This window comes from Chiloscyllium plagiosum, unplaced genomic scaffold (genome assembly GCF_037043375.1).
Source record: "Chiloscyllium plagiosum isolate Xiang-an unplaced genomic scaffold, Cpla_swu_hap1 HiC_scaffold_14, whole genome shotgun sequence".
Lineage (NCBI taxonomy): Eukaryota > Metazoa > Chordata > Chondrichthyes > Orectolobiformes > Hemiscylliidae > Chiloscyllium > Chiloscyllium plagiosum.
The window spans coordinates 39,354,750-39,381,471 of NW_028270152.1; the positions used below are offsets into that span (position 1 = coordinate 39,354,750).

A 26,722-nucleotide genomic window follows, 5' to 3' on the forward strand; every position below is an offset into this window, starting at 1 on the left:
CTATATCTATGTCCTTCTTGAAAACACAACATTTTAGACTGAACCACTTTCTGTGGAAGCGAATTCCACAGATACACCACATGCGAGGTGAACAAAATTATCCTCATTTCAATCCAAGCATTTTTACATCTTATCTTTAAACTATGACCCTTGGTTCTGGTCTCCCCCACTATTGGGAACATCCTTTCTTGTCAGTGAATGGTTGCAAATTCATATGGGGAAGGATGACAGTCAAAGGTTGTGGTTCATAATGGTACCAATGATTTGGTAGAGTGAGGGATGAGGTGCTGAAAACAGAGATTAAGGAGTTGGGAAAGAAATTGAAATGCAAAATCTCAAAGGCTGTAATCCCAGTATTGTTCCCAGTGCTGAGTTCTACTCAGTATAGCAATAATAAGGTTGAGCAAATAAACACATGGCTGAAGGAATGGTGCAAGAGGCTTGGCAATAAATGTCTATCATATTGGGACAAGCTCTGAGGCAAATGGTACCCATAAAAGGAGGAGGATTATGCCTTAACAAGACCAGGACTAGTATGTTCACTGGGAGACTTGCTAATGCTGTAAGCAGGGTTTAAACTAGCTTGTCAAGGGAATGGGAAACCAAGAAAAAAACTCAGATAAGAGAAAAGCAAAGCTGGTAGCGGCAAATAAAAAGTAGTAAACAAAAGTGGAAGGTGGAAGAAACAAAAGGTAAAATTAAATCAAGTAAAAAGTCAGAATAGTGTAACAGAATTAAAGGTATTCTATCTGAATGCATACACTCAATGAATTGACAGCACAAATCGAAATAAATGTCCATTATGCAGATGTGGCTGAAGGGTGAAGGAACAAGAATATTCAAGGGTGTTCAACATCTAGGAAGGACAGACAAAAAGGAAAAGGAAGTGGCGTAATGTGTTAATAGAGGATCGGATCAGTTCACTTGTGAGTGGATCTTAAATTGGAAGAATAAGATGTAGAATCTGTGTGGAGCCAAGTAATAGCAAAGACCAGTAAGCATTGATATGAGTTGTTGATAGGTCACCAAGCAATAGTAGGGAATGGTATAAATTAGGAAACTTTAGGGAAGAGAGGCCCTATGATAGAATTTTCCTTTAGGTTTGTAAACATTGTAATTCAGTCTGAAACTGTGGCCTTTAATCTAAACAAAAGAAACCATGAAAGAATAAAAGGCAAATTGGCTGTGTAGATTGGGAAAATATAGTGCAAAAGTATGATGGTAGACAAGTAAATTGCAAATAGTTGAGGTCCCAGCACTGATCCCTATGACACACCACTAAGTAGAATTAATTCATTTACAAGTAGCCCATTTATTCTGACATTCTTTTCATTTAGTCAATCCTCTATTCACGCTACAATATTACTCCCCCCACGGCATTAAACCTTGTCTTATGCAGTAACCTTTTATGTGGTACCTTATCAAAATCCTTTGGAAATCCAAACCCAGTTAATTCTTTATCCACCCTGTTTGTTACATTCTCAAAGAATCCTAATAACATTATCAAATGCAACTTCCCTTTCACAAAATCATCTTGACTCTGAGTGATTGAACAATGACTTTCTAAATGCCCCGCTACTGCTTCTTTGGTAATGATTTTTCTGATTTTATTTTTCACTGGCGGGTGTTAGTTTCCTGCTTTCTGTCTTTCTCCTTTATTGAATACAGGTGTTATATTTTCAATTTTCCAGAACACTTCGAACTTTCCAGAATCCATGGAAGATTACACCAAAGCATTCATTATCTCAGCTGTTACTTCATTTAAGACCCGAGGATGCAGGCCATGAGACCAAGGGGACCTATCACTGGGTACCCTGAGCATTAGGTGAGTTTCTGGATAGGCAGAAGTGGGTACTGCAGATGCTGGAGATTAGAGTCAAGATTAGAGTGGTGCTGGAAAAGCACAGCAGGTCAGGTAGCATCTGAGGAGCAGGAAAATTGATGTTCCGGGCAAAAGCACTTCTTCAGGAACATTCCTGATGAAAGGCTTTTGCCCGAAACGTCAATTTTCCTGCTCCTCGGAAGCTGGCTGACCTGCAGTGCTTTTCCAGCACCACTCTAATCTTGAGTTTCTTTATAGTCTAGCGTTAATAACATTAGTCCATCCCCTTCCTCATAATACAACTGGAGCTTCGGTCAAATATCAAGCTTCATGTTTTTTTTAATTTCAGCAATTAAGCGTTGAAAATCCAAACCTCATGGTTGTACGTTATAACAGTAACATAAATCTTGTTTATAAAATTACACTATTGCTGACTTATGTCATGCGTGAGGGATCCAGTCTGGATGTGTAATGTCATGTGAATGAAGGTTCTGGCTGGTTCTAATGTATGATGTTCGATAGGGATTGCACATCAATGACTTGCAGTTTGGACGACCTGGAGGATCCTCCTGGACCACCAATGGTCCACAGGCCATTCTTTCAGAACAACTGTTCTAAGCTGAAGAAATATACCAAAGCTGCCCAAAAACAAGGATGGAAAATTCAGAGGTAAAATCATCCTTACAGGCCTCACGTGACCTGAGATGGGAATTATAAAGTAGCAAGTCTCACCTGCTCCAAAATTGTGTGATAACATCTTTGAACAGAATGATTAGAAAATGTCTGCAAATAAATTGTGCCAGTTCATTTTAGCCGGGTCATGATACATAAATAAGGCATGAGAAAAGGAAAGCTAACTACAATGAAGGACAAAGGTTGATTGTAAGTAGTGACAGGAATCATTAGGGTAGAGGCCAAGGGGCAGGCAAATTGCCTGGATATCTGTAGCATGAATCCCAGGAGATTTTAGAAGTCCCCCACCCAAACTGGGTGAAAACAGAAGCTGGTCAGTGGACGGTAATGGAATGTTGGGGTGCAGGAGATTGCATCTGAAGTCTTAAAAGAACCTTCGCTAACACTCAGCTTTAGAGGGTCATTTGTGGTGGAAAAGGCTGAGGGAATAATTTGCTGGACATCCATTCCACCTACACGAGCCTGTAGAATCTCTGCACATAAATCATATGAGCCATGATAGTTTTTTTTGAGTTATTAAGTAAGTTATATCTTCTAAATATTGATTCATGTGTGAAATAGTCAGTGTAGCATAAATTGGTTACATTATTCTTACAATGGAAATCTTTGCAAGTTACACAACTTATTTTTCTTGAGTTGATAATTTTCTATTATCACTGCTTTGGCCACGTATAGCAATAAATCATTACCTTTGCGACACGATCATACACCTCCATGGCAAGGATCCATTTGCATAAACCTTCTGCCGCAGATGAAGCTTTAACCACTTTCTGTGGGTCGAAGTCAGGATTGGTGAGGTATTCAGTACGTATTTTCTGCATAACAGCAACCTGTCCAAGGGAAAAATATAATGGCTCACATTCTATGACAACATTCATATGACAATTGCCTAATATAAAACATTTAAATAATGAACATATGTAAAAATGGACAAATCAAACTTACTGGAATATTATCTTTGTCATACTCTCTCAAATCTCTCAGGAAATTCATGTCACCCAGCAACTTCTTGCTAGGACCCCAGTAATCTAAAATCTTGAAAATAAACCAAGTGGAAACATTTTAATAATTCAACGGCTACTTTCATATCCAGGTTTTTGCACTAGGAAAGAGGTGAAAATGAATTTTATCAAACAAATTTTATATGTAATTAATCTTAACTTCCAACACTCCATTGTCCAAACCATTATGACAAATCACTAAAGGTTCTTTGAATATTCTTTGATTTGTCTACATATATACACAATATCCTAAAATATGAGACAATATCACACAAATAAATATAATAGTAAATATAATACAATATAATACAAAAACAGCTTGCTTGCAAATGGTGTCCTTTGTCTGGAGTATTTACTTCAATGCCTTGTTGCTTTAGATTTTACCTTTTCTCCTCTTCCAGAAGGATCATTGATTTTTTCTGGCTTGATGAGTTTCATGACACAAACAGCAGCCATCACAAGTTTAACTCCCTGCGGAGGGTTCTTCATTGACTTAACAATTGTGATGTCAGATGGCTAAAGTGCAAATTGAAAAAAATATATTTCTGTACAGCTACTGGTGTTTAATCAGACATTTGCCTTATAACGTTTAAATGCAATAAAAGTAAAACTCAACTTATACTTCCAAAATATGTTGTGGTTCTGTTCACCGAGCTGGGAATTTGTGTTGCAGACGTTTCGTCCCCTGTCTAGGTGACATCCTCAGTGCTTGGGAGCCTCCTGTGAAGTGCTTCTGTGATCTTTCCTCCGGCATTTATAGTGATTTGTATCTGCTGCTTCCGGTTGTCAGTTCCAGCTGTCCGCTGCAGTGGCCGGTATATTGGGTCCAGGTCGATGTGCTTATTGATTGAATCTGTGGATGAATGCCACGCCTCTAGGAATTCCCTGGCTATTCTCTGTTTGGCTTGTCCTATAATAGTAGTGTTGTCCCAGTCGAACTCATGTTGCTTGTCATCTGAGTGTGTGGCTACTAAGGATAGCTGGTCGTGTCATTTTGTGGCTAGTTGGCGTTCATGGATGCGGATGATTAGTTGTCTTCCTGTTTGTCCTATATAGTGTTTTGTGACAACGGAACGAGGACATGTCGCAACCCAAAAGACTAGCCACACTACCATATATCAAGAGCATTTCCGAACTGACAGCCAGACTACTGCGACCACTAGGACTCATAACAGCACACAAACCAACAGCCACTCTCAGACAACAACTCACCAGGATGAAGGACCCAATACCCAGCATGAGCAAAACCAATGTAGTGTACAAAATCCCATGCAAGGACTGCACAAAACACTACATAGGACAAACAGCTAATGATCCGCATCCATGAAAACCAACTAGCCACGAAACGACACAACCAGCTATCCTTAGTAGCCACTCACTCAGATGACAAGCAACATGAGTTCGACTGGGACAACACTACTATTATAGGACAAGCCAAACAGAGAACAGCCAGGGAATTCCTAGAGGCATGGCATTCATCCACAGATTCAATCAATAAGCACATCGACCTGGACCCAATATACCGGCCACTGCAGCGGACAGCTGGAACTGACAACCGGAAGCGGCAGATACAAATCACTATAAATGCCGGAGGAAAGATCACAGAAGCGCTTCACAGGAGGCTCCCAAGCACTGGGGATGTCACCTAGACAGGGGACGAAACGTCTGCAACACAAATTCCCAGCTCGGCGAACAGAACCACAACAACGAGCACCCGAGCTACAAATCTTCTCACAAACTTTGAACTTCCAAAATATACTTCTTTATAAAAATAATACATTCCATTTTTCATCAAATCTGCTGCCACTGACCTATATTGGCAACACTGTAAGTTTAGAACTCTGATCCTTGAATTTAAATCTCTGTATGGTCTCATTCTTCCCTATCTCTGCAAACTGATACAGTCCTATAATACTGCAATCATTTTATTGATTATACCTCTGAGAAGCATTTTGAGACACCTTCTTCCTTTGTTATCCAATTTGCTATCAAATTTTTGTTCAAATTATGCAGTCTCAATGTTTTTATTGACAATTACGCCAATTAAAGAATGCTGCTTTTTCAAAATGTATTCATAGTTTTCCAAAGCCACATTGGTAATCAAATATTTGGAGTAGGACAGATTTACAAGCTGGTCCATTCCCATCTGTAAACATTCTAAGTTCTTTGGCAGTACTTAGAGATGACCCACAGTATGCAGAGAAAACATGCACAGAATGTATGAAAAGTGGCAAAATATCCCTTGCACCATTTCTTCACGAAGAATTTAAGAATGCTGCTTGTAAGTCTAAGAATCTGCACTTTGTGAAAACCTAAATCAAATACTCTTTCATATTTGGAGTTTGCCACTTTTGGTTTACATCTCATTTTCAGATGGAAGTTGATACTTATCTCAATTATGAGCCCTTTCAAGTCTTCCAATTCTTATTTGCTTGCCATTTATAATTAACAATTGTTATTTTATGAAATAATTAATTCCTTCAAGTATATGCATAAAACTCATCACTTTTTAAAGACTACTAAGCTCCAAATTACATTTTAGAAGATCATACTAAAAGACAAAGTTCTTTGCTATGTCGATCTTGAGATACCTTCAAAGTATCCAAGGCAGAAAGTGCAGCTTCCAGAGCTGGAATAGCCTCAGCTAGCTCACTCTCACATTCATTCTTCAAAGCCTGGGCTTCAGTTGCTTTCTCAGTAGCTGCTTCTTCGTCTACTTTTACAACTTTGCTCTTTGCCTCCACCTCTGCAGATTCTACCTCGATGACCTTGAGAAATAAACAATATGAATACAGACTTACATTTGTCAATTGCTATTAAGAAACTATCATTTACCAAAAACATCAAACAGTTTCAAATTTTAAGATATTTCATTCTGGACCTATACATCTTTCACCACTGCAGTAATTATGACACAATCCAAAAAGAGGACCGATGACCCTAACAGGGTGGCCAAAGTAAGTAAGGTAAGCACTGTAAGTTTACATCCTTTACAACAGATAGTGTCTGCTTTCTCTTTCCTTCCATTGTCTTTCATTGTCAGCATCTAGAGATTAAAGAAATATGCATTGCAAAAGATTATCGCTATAAAGACTTTGTTTTACAAGGATTCATTGCTTTAGAGACAATGCACCTATCATTATTAAAATCAAAGGGTGAATCTATTTATTTAGGACAAATGTCTTCACAATTCAGGTTCTAAAAATAGTATCATTTCCAATTCCAGATGAAAACCTGGTCCATATTCAGCAACTGAGGAAGGAACATCATTACTAAAAATCTAAAGCCTGTATTATTTTCCTACTCTGGAAATCATAAGCAAACAGTAGGTGAAGATTTTGAAAGGCTAGATAGGACTTCCAAACAGAGCATAGTAAAAGCATGGTATATTCAACAAATGTAACTATGAACATATGTTTTCTTAATGGACGAGATCATGCTTATGCATTTTAGCTTTTATTCAAAGGGTAATGCTGCCATTTATGTAGCTTTACAAGTCCTGTATTGTAGGGATGAACCTAAAATTTGCTGGGTTCATTGAAATGAAATGAGAAAATTTTTAATAATCTTGCTCTGTTAAAAAATCAATTGGTTAGATAATGACCTGATGATTAGAAAGGTTGCTGCTCTTAATGCTACATTCACCGAAGAGCTATGTGTGTATACAACTCAGGAGGAGATGAATTTAACTGGTGACATAGTGTGTTTGGGCTGAAGTTCTGTTTAATAAAGACACAGGGAACTAGATATAATCTGACTATTTGTCAGCTAAACAGGATATTTGATCATAAAATTGTGTTGTGCAAATGTCATGCAATTGAGGTAATTTGACCTGAGGTCAAAGTTTATTAAAACTAAGAGATAAGCCTCTTTCTAGGGTAAACAAGCAAGTCCCAATGAGCAATTGATCAAACCAGCCATGGTAGATGACACATTTGTGATCTAAAATTGCGAACTAAAAGTGATCATTTTGATGGAGACCGGATAGTAACAAAGTTTGAATACACAGGCTGCATATATGGAAAAGGGTAAAAGAAAGCTTGCCTTACAAAGATTGTTAGCTGGCTCAGAACAGGGTTGTCTGATCAGAGACTGGAGTTTGAGAAGGAGCGGCTGACCATGTTTCAGTCTATAGTCAGACATGTCCATGTAAACTGAGTCATTTGTGATTGTAAGCATTATATGGGTAAACTTGTGAGGTATTAATATAATTGCAGTATTTTTGTTGTACATCTTGCTTTAACAAATAACAATTGGATACATTCTGTGTCAGGACTGCCTAGGTAATTGATATCCAGACTTAACCTGATGGACCAGGGAAAGTAGGAATAAAAGCCTACAATGTTTCGCATTGTATCTAGTGCTTTTCAAGAAAGCAGCAACTCTGAGGACCACCTAGGCACTTCCAGATCAGAATCTGTTAGGGTATCAGATTTCATGAACAAATCCATGATGTAGAGACATTCATTTTGGAGAGAGATTTTCACTAAATCTTAGATATTTTCATGATGTGGGGCATTGGGTGCTGATAAATATCTATACCTGGATGTATAAAAGTAGCAGGGTGCTGTTAGCTGGAACCCTAGGGACTCAAATCACAGGAAGCAATTTTCAAAACAGTTCAGTAGTTAAGGTAAATAAATCTAAAATCAGTCTATGTAATGGAGATAGTTAATAAGTTTGATGCAGTATTCACATCTGCATCAAACATGCACCATGAACAAATGGCTCAAGCCTATTTTTGAAGTTGCCAATAAAGTCGGTCTTCCTTTAGTTTGAGGCCCAAAACAGCAGCCTTCTTACCTGGAAAAGAATATACTGTGGGATAATGGTTATCATTTTATATACAAGTTTTTTAGGCTGCCATCTTCTGTCCTGAAAAGTGCCCAGTCCATCTCAGATTACTCTGGAAGGGTAAAACAGCTCAAACTTTTGAGCAACAGGTGAAAGCTGTTTCACACTGCTATGTAGTAACAACATGAGTGGTATTGGCTATGAACAGCACCTTGTCATCAGGTCAAAAACATTTTTCCTATCACACAAATAGGTAACTTGGGATATGAATTTCATTGCCAGTTTAATGCTGGTGTGCAGGCCATACATCTCAAATACGTGTGAATCATATCAATCGGCGTATCCATTGGCTGTTCACACAGGCAAGGTACTCAACCAGCTGATGCTTGTAAAACTCAGAACACTGTGTCCAACATCAGATGTGATTCTTCATTTCCACAATATATGATGGATAATATCATGTGTGTGAACAATTATACTATCAACCAGTTTTGGATTGCCCATTGGATTTGCAGACCAACACACTTGTAAGTAGTGGAAGTTACATGTTTCAATACACAGGGTCTGGTCTTTGCAGACAGAAAGAACACGGGCAGACATTGTGCCCATTTCAAGTTAACAAAATAGATGACAGCCATTCTCTGGTTCAATTCTCAGGGTATACCTTGACTAATCAGAATCAATCTTGCTTTTTTAAAATTTAAGTAAAGTTTTACAGTTATTCTTTGATCCTTATAAAACTAGTCCATTCTCTATGGCAGCATCTCCACCAATCAGAGTCCACTTGCCAACCAATCATCATTCTCCTCAGATAGAATATATTTTCACGCTACATTGGTATTTACAACAGGATTCTTGTGAATAGTCCTAATGAATGCAAAATGAAAAGTTTCGACAAAATGTGTCTTTTTCTAGCAATACTTCTTCAATGTTGTTGGAGCTACACTCATCCAGGCAACTATCTGATTGATGATTTGTACCTTGTAGATGATGGACAAGCTTTAAGAAATCAGAATTCCTTGTCTCTGACATGCTCTAGTTGCTATTGTTTCCATATGACTAGTATTCATATGGTAAATTTCAATTTCTGGTCTATAGCAACTCCCAGAAAGTTAAAACTGGGCGATTCAGAATTGCTAATGCCATTGATTGCCAGGGGTGATGGTTGAATTTTCTCTTGTTGGACATGGGCATATCCTGGAACTTGAGTTGCACAAAGGGGTGGCATAGTGGCTCAGTGGTTAGCACTGCTGTTTCACAGTGCCAGGGACCTGGGTTCGATTCCAGCCTCGGTTGACTGTCTGTGTGGAGTTTGCGCATTCTCCGCATGTCTGCGTGGGTTTCTTCTGGGTGCTCCAGCTTCCTCTCACAGTCCACAGATGTGCCGGTTAGGTGAATTGGCTATGCTTAAAAAAAAGACCCGTAATTTGTATTCAGGGATGTGTATTTCCTCTCGGATAAATACAGAGTAGTAGGGAAATGGATCTGGTGGGTTACTCTTTAAGGGGCGGCACAGTGGTTAAGTGGTTAGCACTGCTGCCTCACAGCGCCAGAGATCCGGGTTCAATTCCCCACTCAGGGCAACTGTCTGTGTGGAGTTTGCACATTCTCCCTGTGTCTGCGTGGGTTTCCTCCAGGTGCTCCGGTTTCCTCCCACAATCCAAAGATGTGCAGGTCAGGTGAATTGGCCATGCTAAATTGCCTGTAAGTATTAGGTGCATTAGTCAGGGGTGAATGTAGGGGAATGAGTCTGGGTCAACACCCCCTCCCGCTCTGCCGAGGACATGCAGATCCTGGGCCTCCTCCACCACCACTCCCTCACCACCCAATGCCTGGAGGAAGAACGTCTCATCTTCCACCTCAGAACCCTTCAACGCCAGGGCATCAATGTGGACTTCACCAGTTTCCTCATTTCCCCTCCCCCACCTTATCCCAGTTCCAAACTTCCAGCTCAGCATCATCCTCATGACCTGTCCCATCTGTCAATCTTCCTTCCTACCTATCTGCTCCACCCGCCTCTCTGGCCTATCACCTTAACCTCTTCCTCCAACCATCTATTGCACTCTCAACTACCTTCCCCCTTGCCACACCCCCTCCCATTTATCTCTCCACAACCGAGGCTTCCAGCCTCATTCCTGATGAAAGGCTCCTGCCCGAAACGTCGATTTTCCTGCTCCTTGGATGCTGCCTGACCTGCTGTGCTTTTCCAGCACCACTCTAATCTTGACTGCATTTGGATACAGGCCAATTCATTGTCTGAGAATTGGCGAATGATGAATATTGTGCAAACATGAGTGAACATCACTACGTTTCACCTTATGTTGGATGGAAGATCATTGATGATACAGTTGAAATAGCCGGGCCTAGGTCACTTTAATCTCACACTTAGTCATCCTCACCTCACCTCTGGAATTCAGCTCTTTTGATTATGCTTGGACCAAATGTCAGGAACTAAGTGGAACTTGACTGAGTATCAGTGAGCATGTTGAAGAAGAGAAAGTACTATTTGAGAGCACCATTGAAGACACTTTCTATCACTTTATCAATGGTTGAGAGTAGATTACTGGGGCAGTAATTGGTGCAGTTGTATTTGTCCTGCTTTTTGTAGACAGGACATACCCAGGCAATTTTCCACATCGCCAGCTTGATGTTGGTATTGTAACTATACTAGAAGAACTTGGCTAGAGACACATCTAGTTTTACTCTACAAGTCTACAGTACTGTTGCCAGAATGTTGTCAGGAGCCATGACCTTTGCAGTATTAGGTCAGTGAAGCAGAAGATGTAGAATCAGATGAGCTCAAGTATGGCAAGAGGAGGCCAGAGACAGGGAAGAATGAAGCCGTGCAGAAATTTGAGAACGAGGATGAGGATTTTAAGATTGAAGCACTGGCAACATATGTTAGCAAACACAAGGCTGATGGATGGGTAAAAGAATTTGACAATAAAGCATGTTGTGAAGATAAGAATGGGTAGATATGGAGTGACTTTATATAGTCTGTAAACTACTACTGAAAAAATAAATGGGTATGAATTATTTCTCCTTTTCTTTAACCGTTGACTGTCCTGATTCATCTTCGGTTCTCCCTGTGCATCTATTTTCTGTTGTAGTATTAGATTTTCTTCTTAGTGTATTACAATGTGTTAGGGATGCCCATAACTGAACAGGACAAAATGGCCAATGGCTGCCCACAACTAATGCTGCAGAATAGAGCTGACAGTAAATTACTTAAGGTTGCTGAATGTGCATAAGACATATAATAACATTTTGCATTTGATTAAGGTAGGCTTAAGGAGAAGAATAGCAGCTCTGTACAATGTGCATGATTTGGAGATGCCGGTGTTGGACTGGGGTATACAAAGTTAAAAATTACACAACACCAGGTTATGGTCCAACAGGTTTAATTGGAAGCACACTAGCTTTCGGAGTGCTACTCCTACTCTGTACAATGTGCATAAGACATAGTTAAGAACATCTCAATAATCAATAATTATAGATATAGATTCTGAATTAGTTATGGATCCACATATATACTAAGATCACTAAAACCAGTTTCAGACAGTAAAAGCAATCATAGTGTCATGGAACTGTAAAGCATAGAAACAGACTCTTCGGTCCAACTCGTCCATGCCAACCAGATCCTAAATTAATTTACTCTTATTTGTCAGCATTTGGCCCATATCCCTCTAAATCCTTCCTATTCATATATTTATCCAGATGCCTTTTAAATGTTGTAAATATATCAGCCTCCAGCATTTCGTCTGGCAGCTCATTCCATACACGCACTTTCTGTGGAAAAGTTGCCCCTTATGTCCCTTTTAAAACTTTCCCCTCTACCTTAAACCTATGCACTCTAGTTTTGGACTCTGCCAAACTGGGGAAAAGACCTTGGCTATCACCCTTTCTAAACCCCTCATGATTTTATAAACTCCTATAAGTTCATCTCTCAGCCTCTGACACTCTAGGGAAGACAGCCCAAGCTTATTCAGCCTGTCATTATAGGTCAAACACACCAACCCTAGCAACATGCTTGTAAATCTTTTACTTACCCTTTCAACTTTCACAACATCTTTTCAATAGCATAGAACACAGAAAATAGAACAAAAAAACCATACAGCACAGTACAGGCCCTTTGGCCCTTGATGTTGTGTTGACCTGTGAAACCAATCTGAAGCCCATCTAACCTACACTATTCCATTATCATCCATATGTTTATCCAATGACCATTTAACTTCCCTTAAGGTTGGTGAGTCTACCATTGTTGCAGGCAGGGCATTCCACACCCTTACCACTCTGAGTAAAGAACCTACCTCTGACATCTGTCCTGTACCTATCACCCCTCAATTTAAAGCTATATCCCCTCGTGCTAGCCAGCACCATCTGAGGAAAAGGGCTCTCACTGTCCACCCTATCTAATCCACTGGTCATCTTGTATGTCTCTATTAAGTCATCTCTTAACCTTCTCTCTAACGGAAACAGCTTCAAGTCCCTCAACTTTCCCTCATGAGACCTTCTGTCCATAGCAGATCCTGGTGAATCTTATCTGAACCCTTTCCAAAGCTTCCACGTCATTCCTATAATGCGATGACCAGAACTGTACACAATACTACAAGTGTGGCTGCACCAGGGTTTTGTACAGCTGCAGCATGACCTCATGGCTCTGAAACTCAATCCCTCTATCAATAAAAGCTAACACACCGTACGTCTTCCTAAAAACCCTATCAACCTGGGTGGCAACTTTCAGGGATCTATGCATGTGGACACTTAGATCTCTCTGCTCATCCACACTACCAATAATCTTACCATTAACTCAGTACTCTATTCCTGTCACTCCTTCAATGTGCGATCTTCTGACCTGTCACATGTTTTTCTTTAATGTTGATTCTATCTTCAAAATGTCTAGCTAACCATAGATGTGGATCCATCCCTTACAGTCATAGACTCATAGAGGTGTACAGCATGGAAACAGACCCTTCGGTCCAACACGTCCCTGCCGACCATATCCCAACCCAATCTAGTCCCACCTGCCAGCACCCGGCCCATATCCCTCCAAACCCTTCCTATTCATATACCCATCCAAATGTCTTTTAAATGTTGCATTGTACTAGCCTCCACCACTTCCTCTGGCAGCTCATTCCACACATGTACCATCCTCTATGTGAAAAAGTTTTCTCTTAGGTCTCTTTTATATCTTTCCACTCTCACCCTAAACCTATGCTCTCTAGTTCTGGACCACCCGACCCCAGGGAAAAGACTTTGTCTATTTATCCTATCCATTTCCCTCTTGATTTTGTAAACCTTTATAAGGTCATCCCTCAACCTTCGATGCTCCAGGGAAAATAGCCCCAGCCTGTTCAGCCTCTCCCTATAGCTCAAATCCTCCAACCCTAGCAACATCCTTGTAAATCTTTCCTGAACCCTTTCAAGTTTCACAACATCTTTCCGATAGGAAGGAGACCAGAACTGCACACAATATTCCAACAGTGGCCTAACCAATGTCCTGTACAGCCGCAACATGACCTCCCAACTCCTGTACTCAATACTCTGACCAATAAAGGAAAGCATACCAAACGTCCTCTTCACTATCCTATCTACCTGCGACTCCACTTTCAAGGAGTTATGAACCTGCACTCCAAGGTCTCTTTGTTCAGCAACACTCCCTAGGACCTTACCATTAAGCGTATAAGTCCTGCTAAGATTTGCTTTCGCAAAATGCAGCACCTCACATTTATCTGAATTAAACTCTATCTGCCAATTCTCAGCTCACTGGCCCATCTAGTCAAGATCCTGTTGTAATCTGCGGTAACCTTCTTCGCTGTCCACTACACCTCTAATTTGGTGTCATCTGCAAAGTTACTAACTGTATCTCTTATGCTCGCATCCAAATCATTTATGTAAATGACAAAAATTAGTGGACCCAACACTGATCCTTGTGGCACTCCACTGGTCACGGACCTCCAGTCTGAAAAACAACTCTCCACCACCACCTTCTGTCTTCTATCTTTGAGCCAGTTCTGTATCCAAATGGCTAGTTCTCCCTGTATTCCATGAGATCTAACCTTACTAACCAGTCTCCCACTTACTCATTGCAATGTATCTATGCTGTATATTCTGAGATATCCCCTTAAATGTCTGCCAGTGCATTTCTATTGAGCTATCCTAGAACCTAATTTGCCTGGATCTGGAAAAGACTCCTTTTAAAAGGATGATGAAGCAAGTTCAATAACAATTTTGAAAATTGATTTGTAGGGCATGGGAAAAGAAGCGTGAAGTTAACAAAGGCATGATCAGCCAAATTACCTCCTGTGTTGGATCATTATTTATCTTATGATTCTGTGATCTGAGTCAAGAGCATACAGAGAAGTGTACACACAATTTTCTTGGTCTATAAATCATGAGAAGTCTGTTTATTTGTAAGGAAAACATTAGAAAATTAATTCCCCTGTTAAAGTTTTATTTTCTAATTGGGTGACTAAAAGCAACAACAAAATCTGGATATATGCTATAACTACAATGTATATCTCCATGCAGGCAAAGCAATATCAATCTTCAGTAATATAGGAAGTGCCTTTCTCAAGCAGTATCTGAGATATTTTACTAACTCACTTACTGTGACAGTTTAAATTAGAGGAAAGACTGAGGACATAGACCAGTGGAGTTAAAAAAACCCATCCTGATTTCATTTAGATCTGGCTCCAGCAAGCTTTTTAAGGAGATGGTTATTTTCTTTTGACTCATAATTTTGGTGCAGCAGATATTTCCACTCTAGCTTACTACTTTAACAGTACTAATATTCCGTTGAAACAGTCCTAATACAGACTCTGATGTGCTAATGACTGATTTTCACTTTGACTTACTTGCATCATATGAGCATTTTCAACTTTGGCTATTTCCAATTTTGGCTGCAGCTCCATCAGTTCTAACTTCATTTCACCGACCTATAAAAAAAGCATAACATTAAATACTCATTTCAATTTAAATGCACAATTATTGTGGTAAGTCTGCTTGAGTTTCACATTGCAATAAAAAGCATTATTTCTAAGAAAATAAAATTTCTTATGTATTCAGTACCAAATCCAATGAATATTTCATCTAATGGAATATCGAATAGCGCAATCATAAATGGTCCCTTATTTTGATATTGTGAGTGGTAAACCAGGAAGCCATCAATTTTTGATCTGTGCTGAGTTATGCGATATCAGTTAGGGAAGCGGTGGTTGCTATGTCGGCTTCTGAGGTATTGGGTTAAGGAGGCGACAATAACCATCCAAGGTTTCCATTCCAGATTACTTTCCAATGGTTTTCATATTTGTCAAGGATCACCTGTGATATTGCCAGCAATTGAAAAACCTTTTTAAAATTCACATATGGGTCCTAGGCATCACTGTCTGGCTAGCATTTATTGCCCATCCCTAGTTGAGAAGGTGGTGGTAAGCTGCCTTGTGAACAGCTGCAGTCCATACACTGTAGGTTAACCCACAATGTCCATAGGAAGGGAATTCGAACAGTGAAGGACTGCCGATATACTTCCAAGTCAGGATGATGATGTTCTCATGTATCTGCTTCCCCTGTCCTTCTAGATGGAAGTCATCATGGGTTTGGAAGGTGCTGTCTAAAGATCTTTGGTGAATTTCTGTAAAGCATCTTGAACATGGTGCACACTACTGCTACTCAGTATCAGTTGTGGAGTGAGTGAATACTTGTAGATATGGTCCAATCAAGTGGGCTCCTTTGTCCTGAATAGTGTCAAGCTTCTTGAGCTTTGTTGGAGCTGCACTCAGCCTGGCAAGTGGAGAGTATTCGAGCTCACACCTGACTTGCACCTTTCATATGGTGGACAGACTTTGTGGAGTCAGGAGGTGAGTTATTTGTCACAGCATTCCTAGCTTCTGACCTGCTCTTAAAACAACAGTGTTTATGTATAAAATCCAGTTGAGTTTCTGGTCAATGATATCTCCAATGATGCTGATGATAGGGGATTCAGTGATGGTAACTCCACTGAAAGTAAAGGGGTGATGGTTAGATTGTTTCTGAGAGAGATGGCATTTGTGTGGTGCAAATGTTACTTGCCATTTGTCAGCCCAAGCCTGGATATTGTTCAGATTTTGTTGCATTTGAACATTGACTGCTTCAGTATTCTGAGGAGTCTTGATTAAGTGCTGAACATTGGCAAACATCCCCACATCTGACCTTATGATGGAGGGAAGGTCATTGCTGAAGAAGCTGAAGATGGCTGGACCACAGGCTCTACCCTGCAAAACTCCTGCAGAGATGTCCTGGAGCTGACATGACTGACTTCCAACAACCATAACCATTTTCCTATGTGCCAAGTATGACTCCAAGCAGTGGCCGCTAATATTCATTGATTCCAGTTTTGCTAGGGCTCCTTGATGCCAAACACAGTCAAATGCAGCTTTGATGTCAAGCTATCGGTCTCACCTCATCTCTGGAATTCAGCCCTTTTGGCTATGTTTGAACCAAGGCTGTACTGAGATTAGGAGCTGAGTGGTCCTGGCAGAACCCAAACAGGGTGTCACTGAGCAGGTTACTGCTGAGCAGGTACTGCTTGATAGCACTGTTGATGACACTTCCATTACTTTGTTGATGATTGAGAGGAGCCTGATGGAACAGTAATTGGCTAGGTTGCATTTGTCCTGCTTTTTGTGCACAGGACATACCTGAGAAATTTTCCACATTGTCAAGTAGAAGAGCTCGGCTACTGGAGTGGCAAGTTCTGGAGAACAAGTGTTCAGTACTATAGCTGAAATTTTGAAAAGGACCATAGACTTTGCAATATCCAGTGTCTCCATTTCTTGATATTACATAGAATGAATCAAATTAGCTGAAGACATTTGTGATGCTGGGGATCATTGGAGGAGGCCACAATGCACCCATACAGTACTTCTGGCTGAAGATTGCTGCAAATGCTTCAGGAATGCTTTTGCACTGACATGGTGGGCTTTTCCATCATTGAGGAAGGGGATATTTGTGGACCCTCCTCTTCTACTGAGTTGTTTAATTGTCCGCCAGCATTCACGATTTGCTGTGGCATGACTAATCTTGGGTCGTTGGTTGTTGGGATTGCTTAGCTCTATCAGTTGCTGCTTATGCCGCTTGGCATACAAGTTATCCTGTTTCATAGCTTCACTAGGTTGACATCTCAATTTTAAGCGTGCCTGGTTCAGCAACACTCCCTAGGACCATATCATTAAGTGTATAAGTGCTGCTCTGATATGCTTTTCCAAAATGCAGCACCTCACATTTACTTAAATTAAATTCCATCTGCCACTCCTCAGCCCATTGGCCCATCTGATCGGGTTGCAGATGGTGCTGGAGTACAATTCTGCTCTATTAATGGCCCACAGCACCTCATGGATACCCAGTCTTGAGTTGCTGGATCTGTTCAAAGTCATTTCCATTTAGCATGGTGATAATGCCGACAACATGATGGAACATATTCTCTATGTAAATGTGGGACTTTGCCTCATACCATCATAGGCAGATGCATCTGCAGTTGGCAGATTGGTAAAGATGAGGTCAGGTATATTTTTCCCTCTTGTTGGCTCTTTCCCCACCTGCTGTAGACCCATACTAGCAGTAATGTTCTTTAGAATCTGACCAGCTTGATCAGTAGTGCTGCTGCTGAGCCACTCCTAGTGGTTGACTTGAAAAATTCCATGCAGAGCAAATTTTACACCTTTGCAACCCTCAGTGCTTCCTCCAAGTGTTGTTCAATGTGGAGTTATACTGATTCATCACCAAGGGAAGACAGTACATGGTAATCAGCAGAAGGTTTCCTTGTCTCTGTTTAACTGAAGCCAGAAGACTTTATAAGGTCCAGACTCAAGGTTGAGGATACCTGGAGCAATTCTGACTGCATACCACTGTGCTGCCACCTCTGCAGAATCTGTCCTGCCAGTGGACAGGACATATTCAGGGATGGCGATGGTGGTGTCTAGGACGTTGTCTGCATGTCATGATTCTCTGTGTATGACTATATCAGGCTGTTGCTTGACTCGTCTACCAAATATCACTCCCAATTTTGGCACTAGCTCCACCCCCCGGATGTTAATACAGAAGACTTTGCAGAGTCTTCAGGGCTGTTTCTGCTGTTGTGCCTAGGTCACTGCCTGGTGGTCGGTCCAGTTTCATTTCTTTGTTGAGACATCATACTGATCGATACAACTGAGTGGCTTGCGAGGTCATTTCAGAGGGCAGTTGAGTATCAACCACATTGCTGTGGCTCTGGAGTCACATATAGGCCAGGTGAGAATGGAAGATTTCATTCTGTGAAGGATGTTAGTGAGGAGATAGGTTTTTCATTAGATTCTTATATCCATATTTATTAAATTGAATTCAAATTCCACTATCTGCCATTGTGGGATTCAAACCTGGATCCCTAAAACACTAGCTGAGTGCCTGAATTAATAGCAATAATAACATGAGGCAATCACCTCCCTTACCAACAGTCACTATCTAAGCTTCTCAATAGTGAATAATATTTGGATGAGATATTGGAAAGATACTAATGCATATGGAACCATATGCGTTAGAAAGGTAAAGATGAGTGCTGTTTATGTTCAGTATAAATTTTAACACATTAATTATTTGAGATATTAAACCCTGTTGCTACTAAGACATTTGAACATTTTTCTTTTAGAAAGAATTTAGGAAGAATTCATTACATTGAGGTAATATGGTACAAAGATATTAGCTAAGTAGCCAGCAGATACATTTTATGAAGGTTTTTTGAGCAGTACTAAACTTCCCTAATTTAGTTGCTATTAAACCACATTTTTCAAAGTTAATTTCCAAGCAATTCCATACTTTAAGTATGAAACTTCTTTCGAGGATATTCAGACTAAGTACACACAAACCATTTAGTAAGGGAAGGTCCTGCCTGACAAACCAGTTAAAATTCTTTGAAGAGGTAACAAGTATGTTAGACCAGTGGATGTTATCTATCTAGACTTCCAAAAGGCTTTTGATAAGGTGTCTCACGGGTGGCTGCTGAGTAAGGTGAGGGCCCATGGTGTTCAAAGTGAGCTACTGGCATGGATTGAGCATTAGCTGTCTGACAGAAGGCAGAAAGTTGGAATAAAAGGTTCTTTTTTGGAATGGCAGCTGGTGACAAATGGTTGTCCTGAAGGGTTCAATGTTGGGACCACAGCAGTTCACTTTATATAATAATGATCTGGATGAAGGGACTGAGAGCATTCTGGTGAAGTTCGCAGATGATACGAAATTAGGTGAACAGTACTGAGGAGATGGGGAGGCTGCAGAAAGATTTAGAGAGTGGTCCAGGAAATGGCTGATGAAATTCAACGTGAGCAAATACGAGGTCTTGCACTTTGTAAAAAAGAATATAGGCATGGACTATTTTCCAAACAGTGAGAAAATTCATAAAGCCAAAGTACAAAGGGATCTGGGAGTGCTAGTTCAGGATTCTCTAAAGGTTAACTTGCAGGTTGAGTCTGTGATAAAAGAAAGCAAATGTAATGTGGTCATTTATCTCAAGAGGGTTGGAATATAAAAGTAGTGATGTACTTCTGAGACTTTATAAAGCTATAGTTTGCCCCCATTTTGAATACTGTGTCCAATTTTGGGCCTCACATCTCAGGAAGGACATACTGGCACTGGAGTGTGTCCAACGGAGATTCAAACAGATGATCCCTGGAATGGTAGGCCTAACATACGATGAATGGCTGAGGATCCTGGGATTGCATTCATTAGAGTTCAGAAGGTTGAGGGGAGATCTAATAGGAACTTACAAGATAATGATGGCTTAGAAAGGTTGGATGCTGGGAAGTTGTTTCCATTAGATAGGGAGACCAGGAACCTTGGACACAGCCTTAGAATTAGAGGGGGTCAATTTAGAATGAAAATGAAGAGATATTTCTTCAGCCAGACAGTGATGGGCCTGTGTAATTCATTGCCACAGAAAGCAATAGAGGCAGGGACTTTAAATGTCTTCAAGGCAGAGATTAATAAATGCTTGATCTCGCAAAGAATTAATGACTACGGGGAGAGTGTGGGTAAGTGGAGTTGAAATGCCTATCAGCCATGATTAAATGGTGGAGTGGACCCGATGGGCCGAATGGCCTTACTTCCACTCCTACATCTTATGGTCTGATGGTCTTAAAACCATGGGTAATTATAAACTAGTGACACATTAATTGCAGTTTTTGTCATGTGACAGAAACAGAAACTCAAAATATCTTGCACTTAAAGAAAATTTAAAAATGAAAGCTTTCAATCATGAAATTCAGAAGAATAGGCTAATGACCGTGCCCATTCCTATAGAAAGAAAACATGCCTTTATTTGGGTATTTTATAACCATTGGATGTCTCAAAGTGCTTTATAGCGAATTATATATCATCTTTGTTGTACTGTAACAGCCAAATTATACACAGCAAGCTCCCACAAACAACAATATGATGGTAACCATATAATCTGTTTTGAGTGACATATACTGGAGGGCAAATATTGTCTCAGACAGCAGGAAGAATTTCCCTGCTGTTTTCAACTTGTACCGTGGGATCCTTTATATTCATCTGAGAAGGCAGATATGGCTTTGATTTAATATATTTTCTGAAAGGTCATCTGTATAACAGTGCAACACTGTCAATATTGCTTTGGATCTTTATCCTTGATTTTGTACTTTATTCCTGGAGTAGGAGTTGAACCAACAACCTGTTTACTCAGAAGCCAGAGAACTACTAACTGAGGCATGGCTGGCACCGAGACCGATAATAATTTGGATTTCCAATTTTGTTTCTGAATTGCCAACTAACTGACATATTAAAACTTCCAATTAATTACTTTATTCTATTTGAAGGTGTGACAAAACCTTTTAGTTTCAATATGCATATTGGTGAAATTTGTGCTTTTGGTAATAAGGTAGTTTAATGGTTGAAAGGATATGAAACAGCAAATGAATTACAAAATTAAATGAAGAATATCATATTTTACATGCATTTGTTTAATATTTATTCACTTACCTGTGATTCAGCAAATGCCAGTTTATCTAATCCATTTGTGTATCTCTTTTTAGCTTTTAACACAGTATCCCGTTTCTGTGTTAAGAGTTGACGGAAAGCAGCAATAAGCTCCAGGTAGGATGTAGGAGTGACATAGTTATGGCGATTTAGCTCATGAAGAAACCTAAAACAAATTAATATTATGACATTTCATACTGGTCAAATTCTTAAAAGAAAATTCACTAGTCAATGGGCTAGATTTTGTGGGGCAGGGTTCCTGCTCCCACTCTCCATCTAAAATGTCAGGGGGGATGCCAGCCCACAATACTGCTTATTGTCTTTCATCAATTTAATACTGACAGCAGTGTTAATCTTTTCGAAGTGAGACTTTCACCCTTATCATGGAAGTAAGTCTCATTTTAGGAAAGTGCTGGTTAAACAGGTGACCATCATCTGTAAACCCTGCAGCAACAAGAGAGATTGGTAGCCATTGCTAAGATGCAGATAATCCCTAAAGAAATAAATGAAGCCTGAACTGACAGATAAGTGGCATATTGCTGGGTCAGGGAGGTGAAGGTGTGTGGAGCAGTTTTGAGAAGTAGGTGGGGGAGGGTATGGCAGTGTAAGGGTTCGGGGGCGGGGGTGGGGTGATTTGTGCAGGATCTTGGAGAAGTGCTTTCAATGGGCTGAAGGCGACCAGCAAGGAGCTCTCTCATTTCCCTGACACCAGCCCAGGCTGCTATATTTAGATTACTTTACAGTGTGGAAACAGGTCCTTCAGCCCAACAAGTCCACACCGACCCGCCGAAGCGCAAACCACCCATACCCCTACATTTACCCTTACCTAACACTACGGACAATTTAGCATGGCCAATTCACCTGACCTGCACATCTTTGGACTGTGGGAGGAAACCGGAGCACCCGGAGGAAACCCACGCAGACACGGGGAGAATGTGCAAACTCCACACAGTCAGTCGCCTGAGGCGGGTATTGAACCTGGGTCTCTGGTGCTGTGAGGCAGCAGTGCTAACCACTGTGCCACTGTGCCGCCCAGGCCAGGATCTCCATGCTTCCCCTGCCCGCAATGGGTTAAAAAAAAAATAGCTGGGATAGAATGAGGTCCTTAATTGGCTATAAACTTGGGATGGATTGATGCTCCCCACTAGGAGGTATGAAGCCAGGGAGTGCACAAAATGTAATATGTGGCCTGCCCACTGCCAAACTACTTGCCCTAGGATCTATTAGTCAAATGAATATCCCAGCAGTTTCACTACATGGACTGGCGTCAAACAAAGGATGGGGATTGGACCCTATGTATCATTTGAAAAAGTCTTATGATTGTACATCCATCTCCCCTTTACCCTCTCCACTTGTCTTTTCAAACCCAACCTTCAAAACCCTTCAGTTTAGGCTGTCATCCTGGCCAGGTGATAACACAGACTTAGCTGAGGTACCAGCTCCTTTCTACTGGGCCGCCTGAAATTGCAGCAATGGGCAATATGTGAACCTGGCACTGTTATGACTAAAAGATTCTGAATAGGGTTACAGCAGTAGAAACACATGATTGTATAAGATTCCTAGGTCTTTGAAAGTTATAGGACAGGTTGCGAGAGACCAGTGTACAGCATCCTAACTTTATTAATATGAGCATAAAGTACAAAAATAAGAAGGCTACATTAAACTTGACCAAACCTCTGGTTTGGCCTCAACTGGAATAATATATTGAAAGCCAAACTTTAGGAAGAATGTAAAAACATTGGAGAGTATACAAGAAAGATTCACATGTCAGCTCCTTGGCATTCTTTCAAATGGTTGCGGGTGAACATCTATGCGGCCTTTTTACTTAAAGAAAATAGTATTGGTTGCATTAGGAGCAGAAGGTAAGCTTTTCTTTCATAATTGATTGGATATTACTATTTTACTTCAACATGGATGTTTAAAATCTAGCCAATTTTTTTAAAGAAGATCTAAGGCTTTCAACTCATTAATTGCTTTTCTAATCTGAAATATGAATGTAGAATTTTGTAAACAAATTCTAAGTTAATGGAATAGCAAAACTGTCACCTGAAATTATGGACTCACTTTGTTGATAGCTCAATAACAGATGTGTGAAAAAATTTACAAATTGGAACAACTTCTCTTCGTTCAAATTCAGTCATTTCCAGTGTTTCCAAAAAGGTGTTTGCAACTCGTTCAAGTGCATCCTCAGGCCATGGCTGCAGGAGAAAATAAAATATTTCAGTAAGTAAGAATCGCTACCAGCAATGTTACCAGCACTGACAACAAGAAATGTATAGAATTACTAGATTTTGAAATGTTTAATGGTCATAACATTCAATTGTGATGATTTACCTCCAAAGCCTACATATATATGAAACCCTTACTCTGTTAGACTATTGCAAATCTCCACCCCATTAGCTTCAAAATATGTTGTCCCAGATGTATATTTTGGTGGAACTGTAACATGAGATTCCAATTACAGTGTTTACTCTGTGAAAAACAATCACATTTAATGTATAACAAAAACAGAAATTGCTGCTGAAGTTCAGCAGGTCTGGCAGCATCTGTGGAGAGACAGCAGAGATAATGTTTCGAGTCCAATGACTCTTCATTAATTTCTGTTTTTGTTTCAGATTTTCAGCATCCACAGTCTTATTTGTTATCTAATTGTTTTGTGTCAGTTTTATGTCAAATCATCACTACACAAAAAATAATTTATACCATTTCTGAGATATGTCTATGAAAACCTTCTTCTATATATTTACATAATTTGTGAGCTCCCAGCATTTATGCCAGTGCTCCAGTGATGTAGATTTGTGCCCAAAACTTTAGGTGCAGCAGGACCAAAGTACCTTAAGGGAGGAATTGCTGCATTTAACAAAACAAATAACTTGGATGTTGAAAATTTGTAATAAAAACAGAAAATATTAAAATATACAACAGTTTACTCAGCATCAGTAGAGGGCATGAAGAGAGCAGGGAAAAGGAAGAGACAGAAATAAATGAAAAGTCGGGTATGTTACCAAGTGAAAGGCAGAATAGATTAACTGACAAATGAATAATGGTGCAAAGCAAATTGAGATGTATATAGAGATGTAAGTTATGTTTACTTGCAAAAGTTGGAAGAAGTTCTGTCTTGATTTTACTACAAAATCACTGAATCCAATTTGCCTTTGCCACTTCATTTACCATAATCACAGAACAGTGAATATGAAATGGAATTAAGTAAAAAAGGCTAAATTCCACAAAGATACAGAGCAAATAGATTACAAGGCAGCTAAATCCCCTACATTTTAAAACTTATTGTAAATGATAGGAAATTCAACTTGGCAATATATGAACTATGGGCTTTCAACTAATCTACTGAGTGCAGTAAATGAAAGAGTTCTGCGATTTTGCAACCTACTGTAATTATTTTTATGTTGAAATGATTGCAATTTGCAGCAAATGTAGGATTCTAAAAAGAAAAAGTACATGTAAACCACTGTTTCATTTGCAAGGAATACTTGGGGACTTGATAGTGGGATGAGAGGAAGTAAAAGGATGGTATTGAATCTCCTCAACTTGCATGGGAAATGAGGCATGGATGGATATGAATATCAAGAAAGTATTCCTTTGGAATGCTAAAATGAGAGGAAGTGAAGAAAATATGAGTGGCAGCATGATGAACTCAGTAGAAATGGTGGAAAATGAACCTTTAATTGTGCTGGCTATACTAAGCTGGAAGGTGATGATAAAGGAAACTATCATTGATCTGGGAGAGGAGCGGGCAGATTGTGGAAAATGAAAAGCACAGGATGGAGGCCTTTTCAAGCATTGTGGAGGGGAATCCTGCTTTGAGGAAAAATAAGGAAATAATGAAAGTATTGGTGTCAATTATGGAATTGTCTTAATAGATCCAAAAAAAGGTGGAGCAAGTGGGTGAATGGAGTAGTATCCTTAACAGGTAACAGCATTGGAAGAGTTGTGGTAAAGCTAACTGTTTTGGCAGGTAAATACTGGTCAATAATTTCACCCCTGAAATGGAAGTAGTTAGGCTGAGGAAAAGAAAGTAAAGGAAAGGGAAAGTCAAAGTTATCAATGTAACTTTGAAAATTTGAAGCAAAATTTGTAAAATTTTCTCGTTTGGGTCATGAACAGGAAACCAAAACAAAGGAGTATCAATGTACTGGAAAAAGAGGTACAGGAAAAGACCTGAAAGGATTTACGTTCTACATTTGCCAAAAAAAAGACAATGATGGCTTGGCTCCATATAGCTTCCTACAGAAGATGCTTAATTTAGTGAAGTGATTATTGAATGTGAGAAGTGCCCAGCTAGAAAGAAGAGCAAGTTGGTGGTGGGGAGTGATTACATCTCTGATCAAGGATTGGAGCTATAGCAGCGTTGGAAGCCAAAGGTGAAATGGAGACGGTTAGGGCAAGAAAACTGAATACTATTAAATGACAAAATAAATCAGTAGACATAGAGATGTAGGTGGGAAGAGGTTGAATAAGGATGAAAAATGAATGTCAATATAGACAGATATCAGTTGTGTGAGGCAGAAACAGGTTGAAACAATTGGTCTACCAGAATAGTCCTATGTGGGGGCCTTGGAAAGAACATAAGAACTTGAAGCAGGATTAAGCAATTCAGCCTGATCACTAGGGGTCAGAGAAGGAAAGATCAGAGCAGACAGTGAAGGCACAGCAAGGGCTGAAATTGTATTCAGGGGTGGGTCAGGGAAAGTTATGTGTAAGAAGGACCTGGAGAAGTATGGATAGCCAACCATTGTTAAGGCATGTAGACCTTGATACCTGAATCTAATCTTCACTCTTTTAAGTTCCCACTTCAATCAATTTTGAGCTCTGCACAATGCTGAGGTCTTTAGTTCACCTTAGCCCCTGCAACAATTTATTTACATAGGAGCCTTCTCTCAACACAGCAGATCATTTCTCCCATCTTTAGAATTCTCTTTCCATCTGGATTATGTCCTGACATGTAGGATTCACCCCAAATGTCATTACATTACACTTCACTCCTTTCCTGCTCCAGGTGTGTCGTAGCATATCTGAGCGGATTCATTAGAAACAAAAACAAAGAAAAAAGGAGCTGGTTCCTTAACAAGTCATACCTGCCCCAGCAAGTGTCATAATAGTAACATTATAATGGAAAAGCTTTGGTCATCTTTATGCATGCCAACAATATTTTGTGGTGGGGCTCCTATTACATGAAGAAAATATTAATAATCAAATTAGGAAGGAATTCAAAACTGGCAGTCAAGATTATGGTGCTTTCAAATATGTTGGATTGGAAATTAAGCAGGATGAGTCAATGTAATAATACATCAAGAGTTTTACTTGAGAAATGTTAATCATATTGCAATTAGTCACACCAAATTCAGATAGAAAGATGAGGATGCTAGCAAGGGTGAGATGAAAATTTTCATCAGAT

General features: G+C 39.9%; 1 protein-coding gene across 2 annotated transcripts in view; it reads right to left on the reverse strand.

Annotated features, from left to right (window-relative positions):
• Positions 1 to 26,722, reverse strand: part of dnah12 (dynein, axonemal, heavy chain 12) — a 284,710-nt gene that overhangs the window by 70,914 nt on the left and 187,074 nt on the right. For both annotated transcript variants that reach the window (XM_043708118.2, XM_087994328.1), the window contains 7 exons: positions 23,374 to 23,507; positions 21,313 to 21,475; positions 15,168 to 15,248; positions 6,108 to 6,284; positions 3,901 to 4,032; positions 3,461 to 3,550; positions 3,205 to 3,345 (listed from right to left, as the gene is read on the reverse strand). In XM_043708118.2, the coding sequence (XP_043564053.1) occupies positions 3,205 to 3,345; positions 3,461 to 3,550; positions 3,901 to 4,032; positions 6,108 to 6,284; positions 15,168 to 15,248; positions 21,313 to 21,475; positions 23,374 to 23,507 (918 nt within the window). The remainder of the gene's footprint in view (positions 1 to 3,204; positions 3,346 to 3,460; positions 3,551 to 3,900; positions 4,033 to 6,107; positions 6,285 to 15,167; positions 15,249 to 21,312; positions 21,476 to 23,373; positions 23,508 to 26,722) is intronic.